At 41.4% G+C, this 12,435-nt stretch overlaps 1 protein-coding gene across 3 annotated transcripts in view; it reads left to right on the top strand.

The window, feature by feature from the left end:
* The window catches only part of Kiaa0586 (KIAA0586 ortholog), a 101,141-nt gene extending 89,987 nt beyond the window's left edge, over positions 1 to 11,154 (top strand). For all 3 annotated transcript variants that reach the window (XM_076922053.1, XM_076922054.1, XM_076922052.1), the window contains one exon: positions 10,834 to 11,154. In XM_076922053.1, the coding sequence (XP_076778168.1) occupies positions 10,834 to 10,985 (152 nt within the window). In that variant the 3' untranslated portion in view covers positions 10,986 to 11,154. The remainder of the gene's footprint in view (positions 1 to 10,833) is intronic.
* The last annotated feature ends 1,281 nt before the right edge of the window (positions 11,155 to 12,435 follow it).

Here is a 12,435-nt window from a genome sequence, read left to right as displayed (position 1 = left end):
GGGTGCTAGGAATCAAACCTGTCTCCTCTGCAAGAACAAGAGATAAGCACTTTTAACCATTGAGCCATCTTTCCAGCTCCTCTCTCTCTCTCTCTGTGTGTGTGTGTGTGTGTGTGTGTGTGTGTGTGTGTGTGTGTGTGAGAGAGAGAGAGAGAGAGAGAGAGAGAGAGAGAGATTGTATGGTATTAGTAATGTGTGGTAGGCAAGCCATATACTACTAACCTATATGTATCTGCACCCCATACCTTACCACTTTTAATTAATACTGCAAGGCTATAAGATTGTGAGTGATTATTTAAAACAAAAGACTAAAATACTGAAATAAGGTATGTTGAGGAGAAGCTGAGTATGGACAAGTGGTCCATCCAGGACATCTCTGTATGCCTTTATGAAGCATGGACAAGTGGTCCATCCCAGGACATCTCTATGTGCCTTTATGATGCATGGGCAAGTGGTCCATCCCAGGACATCTCTATGTGCCTCTATGTGCAAGATGCTCACTCTCCTGGCCTGGGTTTCAGTTTCCAAATGTAAAGTCACTAGCTCTTTATTCCTTGCTGTCTTTAGACCTTTATGTAAAGGCTAACAAGCCTGTTCCGAGTTACGCCCATGATATAGAAGCATTTATGCATGGTAGACTCACTTTCCAGTCCGTATTACCCACTCAAAATTTCCATAGAAATGTGTGGATCAAACAGACATGCCTGTCACCTTTGGCTTCAGTACCACTGCACATTGCTTTTTTTCCATGTCGAGCATCAGGATAAGGTGAGGTATGGTAGTAGCCTGCAAGCCTGGCCACTGGCTCTCTGATGGCGTGGACTTGGCTATATGGTGTGACTTTCCTCAGCTGTAGAGCAAGAGCCTCTCTTCCAGGACTCCCATCTAACACATGGGAACTGAGAAACTGCCTCTTGTCAGAGAATAAATTACAGTCAGCTCTAACATCCACGTAGCAGTTTCTATTAGTAGTATTATAAGGTACAGTGACTCTTCCCCAGTTTTGGTGGAGGAGTGTTTTGTGTTTCTGTAAAGATCTTTTTCTAAGAATTATTAATTTTTTGATTTATTAATTTTTATATTTTATGTGTATGAGTGTTTTGTCTACATGTGTGTAAGTGCAGTGTGTGTACCTGGTTTCATCAGGGCTACAGAGGGTGGCAGATCTGGAACTGGAGTTAGATGGCTGTTAGGTCATCGTGTGGATGCAAGAAACCCCACACAGGTCCTCTGCAGCAAGGGCTCTTAACCCTGGTCTGAGATGACAGCACCAGCAGTTGTGATGGTTCTTGTGACACTTCCAGTCAGTGGCGTACCCTGAGAGAATCCTTAACCCGGCTATGAGAGTGTACTGGGTTTACAGAGGACCCTGACCCGCAGTAGGGACCGCCCCTTTTCTTGTGCTCTGTGGACACAGATGGTTCTTCAGTGGAACGGCCTCCCCCCCAAATGCTGATATTTTCAGTCTGTTAAGCCAGAGGGATCAGACAATAGCGTCTCTCCTCACTCTGAGAGACTCAGGCAGAGCAGGAAGTGAGTAGAGGTACACCACAGTTAGTGCAGGTCTCAGAAACTCCTGTCAAAGGTGGGTGTTCATTTTGGGCCTCTATGCAGATTTTGAATATATGAGTGACTTGTATTTACCATCCTTTTCATAAAACCCCATTTTCTTTTAAAAGTATCCTTTGTGAACTTTGGTTTCCTTTTTCTTGATCTGTTTTGTGCATTTCATATTTTAAAACTTAATTTTCAGATGTTTCCTGTAGTATAATAATTTAAACTGAATGTCCCCAGATTGTGTGGCCCAGAATAATGAAATGTGTAGTGTTTATCATCTCTGTAATTTCTTTTTTAAAACCAGCCTCTCACTATAGAGCAGTGGTTCTCCTGACGCTGTGACCCTTCATTACAGTTCCTCATGTTATTGTGATCAACCATAAAATTATTTTCATTGGTACTTTATAACAGTATTATGAATTATGTATTAATATTATATTATGTTATATATAATATAAAATATAATATTAATATTATATATTAATATTATACACTATTATGAATATCTGAATATCTATGAATATGTAAATATGTAAATATCTGTGTTTTCTGATGGTCTTAGGTGACTCCTGTAAAAGGGTTGGTGGACCCTGAGAGGGTTACAACCCACAGGTTGAGAACCACTGCCATATAAACTTTTGAGTGTGTTGTTACAGGCGTGAGCCATTAAGCCTGGCCTAATTCTTACAGTGTTGCTCACTTACACTTATCTTCTTATAAAGTTTACCTGGAATTCTTGTTGAATGAAAGAAAGCTCAAGGGCCAGCAAGATGGTTCAGTGATTGAAGCTCCTCGCCGCTGACTCCTTAGTTCAGTCTCCGGGACCTGTATGGAGGAAGGGGAGAAGTGACTTCGGAAGCTGTACACACGTGTTCCCCACCACAAAAATATAAATACATATCAAATTCTAAAAAAAGCTTGAGAGACAATTTTTGTATCGTAGAGAAACTGATAAAAGAAATACTGCTTGTGCGATGTGACACATCCCCCCTTGATTGCCCAGTGCCAAGAGTTTGTCTGAAGCAGCAGTTGGTGGTTGTTTGTCTGGAGTGCAGGTTGACACCGTGCTATCTTTGTGGTCCAGTTCTTGGTGTTCAGGGCATTTTGTTGGCCTGAGAACTATAAGTTAAATACTTCTATTTAAAATGCTTGGGACAGGAATATTTTGATTAGATTATTTAAATTTCAGAATATTAGTATATACATAGTGTTATCTAGGGAGGGTGCTCATGACGAAACAGGAAATTCACTGTTCCACATATATCTTACCTCATAGAGGTAATGTTATACAATTTTTTTTTTGTCCACAAAAATGGCTGTGGCCACAATATGAGGTCAGATGTGGAATTTTCCTTGTGTGAGTTGACCGTCAGATGTTAGTGAATTTTGGAGCATGTTGGTTCTCAGAGTTTTAGATTAGGAAAATTCAGCCTGTGTCCGAGGCACGAACAGTTTCACTTTTCTCTGCTTCCTTGACGTGAAGAGGCGCTGGCTTATTTCCTCTAACTCTTCCCTTGGCTCAATAGTCTGTTGCGTTTTGCTGCTTGAGAACTGACTTTGCAGTGTGATCTCAGCTGGCTAGGGCAGAGAGATTCTAAACTTCTTTTTGTAATGATTAAGACTTTAGGTGAGTTATAGAATGCAAATGATAACTGTCTAAAAAATAGCTCATGAGTTTTGCTCACATTTTTAAGAATTGGTTTGATTTTGCAACTAACTGCAGTTTCATCCATGGTTCTTTGCCTCATCTCATCTTTTGGATAAAGATAAGAATCAGTTAGGCAAGGTCTCTTGCTGACAGTCATTACATTCATGTTGGACTTCCTTTACTAAGGTCACTAGATGAAGTGTCTGTTGATGTGGTTTTATGGGGGGAACTAATGGAATGGGTGCATTTGGCCTGAGGTTTTGTTTGTTTGTTTGTTTTTTGTAAATAGGAACTGTGATTATTTCTATGCTTAACTGATTTTTTACTGGGGGGTGGGGGAGGCAGAGCTTTTTGTTTTAACATAGCTCCACTGGATATTGTGGGCAGGACACAGAATGAGTCCAGTGTGCCTTGCCTCTGTATGTATAGGTGAGGTTGCTACTTTAAAAGTCTTGAATTTGGAGCTTGTAATGTCTCTTGCACTTTTGTGCCATGCCTTCTCTCTTACCACGAGCACAGTAGAAACACTAGTGCCCATTTTTAACCCTTCTAAAGTGTGTGCAGACTCACCAGGATTAAGGATGTCAGCTCTCTAAAAGGTACATTAGAGGCCAGGGAAAGAAGCCTTCATCCCTTTGGAAAGTCTGTAAAATGCTGAATTAAAAGCTGCAGGTGTGGTGTTCAGAGCATCGAGGGTAACACTTGGATAATTCCATCTGGGGAAGCTTATTTGTTGGGACAGGATAGAGTTTAAACTTTGAAGTCAGTTTTAAACAAAGCGAAGCAGCTGGAAGCTGGCATAAGAAGAAACAAGTCTTTCACATTAACTATTACTGCGTTAGAGAAAAGGAGCTGGGGTTGTTTTCACAGGTGCCGGTGCTTTCATTTTTCCTATGTAAGCTACTTGGGTTTTTTTTTATCTTAAATTGTAAATTTTAAGATAAGCATTTGTCAATTCATTTGAAAAACAAGGAGTAATAAACTCAAGTAGAGCCGGGCTTATATGTCTGAAACATGCTTCAGAATAAGGTACAGAAGTTTAGGGAGATAGCTCAGCCATTAAATGGCTCCCAACCAAATGGATAAAATAAGATACTGTAACATTTTAGAATATTCCTTTAAGTATGAAAGATAAAATGTTACCAGTGATTGTGGAAAGTGAAGGCAAACAAAACATTACCCTTGATACTGAGTGACATAACCAATCCGCTTCTGCATCGAATCATGTATCATTTGTTCTCAAGCACTGATGGGATGTTGCAAAATCTGCAGGCTGGGTTAAGTATGTGAGGAGAATTTAATGCAGCAGGAGAGGTTAGCAGCTGCTTACACAAGGAATTAAACCAAGAGCAGATGAGACCAAGGTGGACAGGAAAAATGCTTCCAGAGCCTAATAAAACACCACTGAAACACTGTAGCATTTTCAGACAGCTGGGAAGCAACTGCATTGCTGGGAATAGTTGCTAGTTTTAAAAACAAGATCTGGAGGGTGAATGCAAGTAAGCTGTTAGAAGAGCCATAGGCTCTTGAGGAAGAAGCAAGTTGTTTGTTTGTTTGTTTGTTTTTTAGTCTACTTGATTTCAAGAGCCCCTATAGGGCTAGGATCAAGCTAGAACTTTGTAGAAAACAGAGGCAAATGAGGCAGTCCCTGGGAGCACATGCCTAACAGCACAGCAGACACATGAGCTAGTTGGGCTGGGTACAGCCTTGCATGTCTTTAGTCCCAGCACTGGGGAGGCAGAGGCAGGTGAATCTCTGTGAGTTCAAGGCCAACCTGATCTACATAGTGAGTCTCAGGACAGATGTATCAAGACCTATGTATCACTATGTATCAAGACCCTGTTTCAAAAAACAAAAAGCAAAACATCTTGTGAACTTATTATGCTAGTCACCTAGAAGACAAAGACTCAGTCCCTGCCCATGCTCTTGAGGAAGATGTAGTTCATTGGAAATTACAGACACATAAAGAACTAATTACAGTACAGCTTGGTAAGTGGCACAGTCATGTTTCATCCAGTATTGACAAGGAAAGACATTCCTAACATTTTACCACTGCTGCTGGGAAAAGCGCAGAGGGTAAGTTTTACTTTCAGGGTTGGGGTATTGTTTAAGTATGGTTTAAAGGAATAAAATAAAATGAAAAAAGAAAAACTTGAGGTTGAGGATGTGGTGAGGTAGGGGTGATCTGGGGGGAACTTGAGGTTGAGTATGGTCAAAATATATTAAATGTTAAGAGAATTAAGAAAATAACCTTTTAATAAAGTAGTCATAGTCTCTTTGACCCATAGACCCCTAAACAGCTATGACTACCTGTCTCTTTCCCAAACTCTACATAGGTGAAATAATTTTTACAGTTTTATAGTATTCATTCCTCTGGGCTAATTTAGGACATTCTGAGGACCTGGATTAAAGATTATAGTTGGTTCTTTAATCTTTTTCTTTAACTCCACAGTTTATAAGAAACTACTCTTTACTGACATGTTAAAAAAAAAAAAAAAAAGGCCAAGTGGAGACAGTAAACTGCCTTACCGCTGCATAGTCATCTTGTAGAACACTGTAATTTATACATGTGTCTTGAGCCAAGTACACGTATCAGGATGAGGCATTCTGATCCTGTGGCTGTCTCTGGAACTGGTTCCTCTCTGCCAGAAAAGGTTCCTCTCTCTGTCTCAGCTGTTGTGAAAGGCCATGCTCCACTTGGGGTCCTCTTAGCTTACAAGTAAGAAATCTAATAATGGGTCTCCAGGCTTTAAGATTTAGACTCATAATCTACAACCCCAGATCCTCTAACCCCAGAAGACTTGTAAGATGCTTAACTATTAATATTTCTAAAATACGTGTAATAAATACACATATATCTAAATGAGCATTAAAAATTCTGTATTGAGTCAGGTGTGGTGGTGCACACCTTTAATCTCAGCACTTAGGAGGCAGAGGTAGGTGGATCTCTGTGAGTCTGGTCTTACATAGTAAGTTTCAGGACAGCCAGAGTTACATTGAAAGACTGTATGGAAAAAAAAAAAGCGTTGATTTACTTCACATAAATTTCTTTTAGTTTTTGCAATCCTTGTTCTTATAAGCCCAGCAGCATAGAGTGGAAAATATGAATTTTCAGTATTTTAAAGCAAAATGTTGGTATTCTGAATGTTTTAAAAGTATATTAAGTTATGCCTCTGGAAGTGTCAAATCTAGGGTCTGACTCTGGCATCTCCAACTTAAGTGCATGCCAGGCCTAATGACACACTGCAAACCCCAGGGATCAAGGAGTCATCTTGTTTTCAGACCCAAAACCAGCTGTTGAAACAATGACATCATAGTGTAATGACACAACTGGAAATTCTAAAGTTAAACTTTAAAGCATCAAACTACATTTAATATAGGTAGAAAAAGTTATGTTGCTCTAATGATTTATTACGATGTTTTGTTCTTTATGTTTTTTTTTTCTTTTGCCCTGTGACAGCTTGTAACTGGGTGTGAATGTGTTAGCCTTTTTATATGTTAACAGTAATTAAGTGGTACTTAAAATATCCCACCTAAAAAAAAATTTCTTTTAAAGTTCTAAAGCTGTGATTATTTAAAAACTTTCATGAACTTAAAAAAAAAAAATCTTCCCAGAGCGCACATTAACAAACAGCATTATGTAAAATGGTGCATCTTATTGCTGTAATTTTTATTTAAAATCATGGTATACCAATTTAGAGGCCTTCCAGAGTACAAGGTCATATGTAGCCCAGGCTGAGGGTCTCACATAGCTTAGGCTGAGAGCCTCAGGTAGCCCAAGCTGAGAGCCTCACTAGCCCAGGCTAACTCCAACCCTACTACTTCACCTCCTGAGTGCCACTGTTTCAGGTTCATCAGCCCATGTGGCTTACGTATGTTGGAGATGAGCCTAGACAAGTACTCCAAACTAAGCTACATCCACCGGCTCTCCTTTGTGTTCTCTCTCTCTCTCTCTCTCTCTCTCTCTCTCTCTCTCTCTCTCTCACTCTCTCTCTCTCTCTCTGGTTTTTTGAGACAGGGTTTCTCTGTGTAGCCCTGGCTATACAGAGTCCTGGAACTCACTCTGTAGACCAGGCTGGCCTCGAACTCAGAAATCCACCTGCCTCTGCCTCCCAAGTGCTGGGATTAAAGGTGTGCGCCATCACTGTTCTCTTACTAGTTTCCATGTCAACTCTCATTCTCCTTAAAGAACAGTGCCTTTTGTAGCCCTCCCCAGGGGTGGATACCTGGTAGGATGGCTCCTGCTTAGTACCTAAGAGTAAAAGCTGACTTATTTGAGTGATGTTTCTGTGTTCCAGTAGCATATATCACACTTCAGATGACCCTGCCTAATACTTACCAAACCCTTTGAGGGTTCTCACAACTGAGGGGGGGGGGGGTAGGGGGGAATGTCAGAAAATGTATGGGCTAACCGCAGTCTCCTCCTCTGTCCACTTCTGTCCCCTGCCCTTCCCTGTATTTCTTTAGATGTTCTAATGCATTGTGCTCTTCCTTCCTTATTTACCTGTCACTCTTGTCATACATCCAGACAGTTTGTGAGATCAGAAGGCTGGAGCTTTTGTTTTCTTCACTGCAGTATTCTGCAGAGCCTAGAGCAATGCCTAGCACACAAAAGATGCTCACTTGGTGTTTATGGGAGGCCAGAGAAAGGGAGGGAGGGAAGGAGGGAGGGAGGGAGGGAGGGAGGGAGGGAGGGAGGGAAGAAGGAAAGGAAGGGGGAGGGAAGAAGGGAAGGAGGGAGGGAGGGAAGGAGGGAGGGAGGGAAGGAAGCCCAGCTCCTTTCGGTTCCACTATCCATTATCTTTCCTTCCCTTTACTCCTCCCTGAACAGAAGCCTTCAGGGCACAGTCTGTATTGGCGCATTCCTAAGCTGACCTCTTTTGGTCCTTAACCATGACCTGTCCTAAAGGGACTAGTTGGGACTCATGGGATGTGCAAGCCAGGTGACCTAAGTCTCATCCCCCAAACCCACGTAAAGGTAAAGGGAGAGAACCAGCTCCACAGACCTGTCCTCTGACCTTTCCATGTGTGCTGTGTCACATGCACACATACGATAGTTTTAGAAAAGAAAGGGCCAAGTGCTTGAAGTGTTTTCCTTAGCTGCCACTGTCACAACACATCACTGACATGAAATTCCTCCAGTTCCTTTTCATTGTAATTAAAGACAGTTGCAAGCCAACTCTACCAATTTTGAGTTAGACAAATTATGCTCGACTTAATTTTGACAACCTCTTCCTGAATACTTTGCTATGACATTCTCTCTATTCCCGCTTCTTAGCACTTCCTATATCTCCCCACTATGTTCTCATTTCATTTAACCCTCTAAGAGATTACAGCCCATTGCACTAATGTGTCTGTGGCTGACTGCTCATTCTGTGTCTTTAAAATTGTTCTACAGTCTTGGAAGCTTTGATTTCAGTTGCCTGCTGGAAAGTCTATTCATCATTTTGTGGGCATCTGTACTGATCAAGGGGATACCGAGTCCAGTGTCTTTGATTTCTATGCACTTCCATAGGCCTCTCATTTCTGTCTACTCGGTCCATCAGACCTGCTGTTTGAGCACCACACTCAGTGCTTCATAAGGGCCAGGCTCCCTCCAGAGTACCCTGGCTCTCTCTGACGGTTGCCACAGACCCCTCTGCTTGTTCTTATGTGTATCTTATCAAAATGCATTTGTTCACATTAGCATTTTCTTTGAAATGTTTTGTGAGTTCTCCATTTCTTTATACAGGGGCTGGCCCTGCCTTCTTCAGCATGTCAGAGCTCACCATTCTTTCAGACCAGTTTGTATTTGGCACCAGAACACAGTGTTCCTTGCACATAAACCTAAATCGTTCTGTTCTTCTTTCTGTTATTGCCTTCCCAACATCTTCTAATTCCCAGCTCAACAGCTATTTCTACGTTGATTTTAACTGTGCATCCTCTATCTGTAGGAACATCTTGAGAATGGGCGTTACCTCTGATTCTTGTATCCGCTCTGCTCTGCGCTGTCTTAGCTCTTCATACAGCTGTTTACACAGCACACACCTTTGAAAAGCCCGTGCAACATCTGTTTTGATCATCCGATTTATCCCAGTGTCTAATCACTATTAGATAAGAGATGGGAGAAAGGTCTTTAAAACTTTTTTAGTTAGTATTTAAGTATGAGGCAACAACTATGAGAAACTATATAATTTTTGTGTCACTTGCTATTCAGAATAAAAAAGGTCATATTGAAAATTTTAATATGTGAATTTATGCATATAGATTATTTAAAGCAGTTTTGCTCAATTAGATAACTCTGTGGCAACATTGTCATTTGGGATAACTGAGTAACTCAAGGGATGGAGTATCCGGGTGGAACATCTGTCAGCTATAGAGTCCAGTCAGTCCTCGGCTAATGTGTAACTTTATTATAAATTAAACTGTGCTATTGGATGTTTCTATAGGATGCTTCTCTTGGTTATTTTGTGTACTCTAGATCATAGCTTTGTAAAACATTGGTATATTTTAGCAATAATTATATCCTATAAATATCTTTAGATGTGTTTTTCAGTGTTTATTTTGATTGTCACCCTATCCCTAACGGTCTAATACTGTGTGCAGTACATGGAGTAGAATGTTTTTTCCATATCTTATTAAGTGTAAAGAGAAGGAAGAAAATTCCCTTGTACAGAATAAATGTTTTCTATGTCAAATATCAGTACTGTTTGAATGACCATTTTGGCATTCTTTCTTAGACAATGCTGTATCAATATGTCAACTAATAATGTACTGCTGTTAGGCTCACACCAGTGGGCAGTTGTTAACAGATACGTCTCAAGCTGAGAGTCCATTTAGTAGAAGGAAGAGGAAAGTAAAGTGCTTGGACCAAGTTGGACTTGAGTTTGGAATGTTTTCATTTTAGTTTTTAAACAGGCTACTTCAATTCACCGTCCTCCTTCAGCTTTTCTCTTTTGGGGGTTAGAGAGAGGCCAGCTACCTCCTCACTGCTCCCTTTTAGAAGTCATCCTGTGATCAATAGCCCACTCCAGCTGCAGTGTTCCAGTGGCTTCCAGTGGCTTCCAGTCACTAATGCAGTGGTCGTGACGTCAGGGTCTTTCATGGAGACAGTGGCTCTGTCTCTGAGCACTCCTCGCAGTGGGGTTCGTGGTTTGAATGAAGACAGTGCTGAGATCCGCCGTGAGGTCATTTTCCATGTGTCTGTTCTATTTAACACAAGAACACTGAACTTTGGAGTGGTAAATGGTGATTCACCCCAGGTGACAAGAGCAGAGACTAGGCTTATGCTATGTCTGTAGTATAGTTTTATAGTAACCGTTTTAATGGTCTCATTTGAATTGACAATACTCTCTTTGACAATTCCCCTGTCACCCTTCACTCTCCCTTCTATTCCTGCTGACCCTTTCTTCTCAGCTCGCCCCCCTCAGTGGGGGAAAATCCTAGTCTTGTGTACCATAATGTTTACTGCCTATTCTTCTGTAAAATGTTGCCTTCAAGAGATCCATGGTAAAGGGAAATTCCAAACAACTTGAGAAAAGACATTTCCTTGTATGTGATCCTTATTTTCAGGCTCTCCCATACTGTGTGGAAAGAGAAGAGCATGTGTGTTGTCAGCCATTGTCTGAATGCCTTTCTCCTTTGTGCAGGTGGCCCGGCAGATCCGCTCCTCATTGCACATGTGTTGCCCACTAGGATGTCTGTGACTCTGCCCTCTGTGAACCTTGAGGACTGCTCTCAGTCCCTGAGCACCAGCTCCATGCCTGGCGGTGCAGAATCTTCAGGGACGGACACCTTCTGAGGAGAAGAGGCAGCACAAGGTTCATGAAGACATGTCGCTCTGCCTGCAGACCATGTCCATACACTATTGGCCTTTGAACATATTTTTAAACATTTCTAATATTTTATTAAGATAAAACTGTCCTTTGAATATTTAGTAAGGCTTTTGAATAAAGTAGGTGTAACTCATACTGAGTCTGGCTGTGAGTTTCTTAGAAGCTTAGGGCATAGCTTTAACCTGGGAATTTATGGGCTATACATTGTAACATTTCTGTAACAACAATCATCAAGAGTAATTTAGATCTGTCCACAGGGCCTCGATGAAGTCATGACATGTTTGTATATTACATTACATGTTTGTATATGTAGTTTAAAAAGAATCTTAAAGTGTGTATACATCGATACAGAATTCCTCTCAAAAGAGGAAACCTACCTTTTCTGAATTTAGAGTAAAAACACAGGCTTTAACTTACGGTCCTTGTGATATATTTGAACATTTCTTTTAAAAATGGTGTCTGCTCCTGACCAGGTTAACCCAGATTCATTCCTCAGCAACCACTGCAAATCCTTTTGGAATAAGAAAAAAGCTGCTGATTTTTGTCTCCAGGGCTAAGGAGTAAGAGTCAAGGATGCCCACAGTCAGAGGTACTTTATTCACTTACAACAGGGAAGGTGATGACGGATGCAGCTGATTCCATAGGTGCCGTATGTGCGCTCTGTATACTTTATAGCTTTCAAGCTTGTGAAACACGTTACTAGCCTCTTTCAGAACTCCCATACACAATTAAAGGGAAGTGAAAAGGCATAGCTTTACAATCAGGTTTAATTCTAGTTCCCACACTTGCTGGCTCTGTGCAGGGGAATGAGCTCCTTGTCAGCTGCCTTGAGTTAATGCATGCATTTAATAATTATTTTTGAAGAATAATGAAGATGAACGATAATATGTCAGGGTGGTAAGTGTTGGGGGTTGGATGAGGTGGGCATTGCCCAGCATGGGTTGGTTCTAGATAAGTGTGCAGTGAATGGTATCCCTCGTATTTTGAAGGACTTCATTATCGTGTATTAGAGTGAACACACCAGAAGAACAACCTGATACTAGCAAAAAAAAAATATCTGCGTAACACCTATATCATGTCACTTCCTCCTGCCCTTCTTCCTCCTTCTCCCGACCCCCCTCCAAAGGCTTGGGTCATCACAGAACAGGGTGGAAAGGTTTCAAGAGCCAGAGGCAGTGGATGACTAAAGCAAAATGGTGTTTTCCAGACACAACAAGGCAGTTGCAGGTAGGTATTTACAGTAGCTGTGGCTACTGCATGGACAAGGTGAGTGACAGGGCAAGCCAGACAACCTCGGCATGGAGGGGCGAGGCAGGCACAACACCCTGCCATAGCTGTGGAGCTCTTGGCAGTTGATGACTCTGGGAGAGGGAACATCTTCAAGGAAATGGTCCCTGAAAGGCTCCTGTACTGCAG

The sequence above is a fragment of the Arvicanthis niloticus genome, chromosome 23, assembly GCF_011762505.2.
Source record: "Arvicanthis niloticus isolate mArvNil1 chromosome 23, mArvNil1.pat.X, whole genome shotgun sequence".
Classification (NCBI taxonomy): domain Eukaryota; kingdom Metazoa; phylum Chordata; class Mammalia; order Rodentia; family Muridae; genus Arvicanthis; species Arvicanthis niloticus.
Note: the sequence above shows the minus strand (reverse complement) of the source record. Positions and strands in the feature narration are given on the sequence as shown.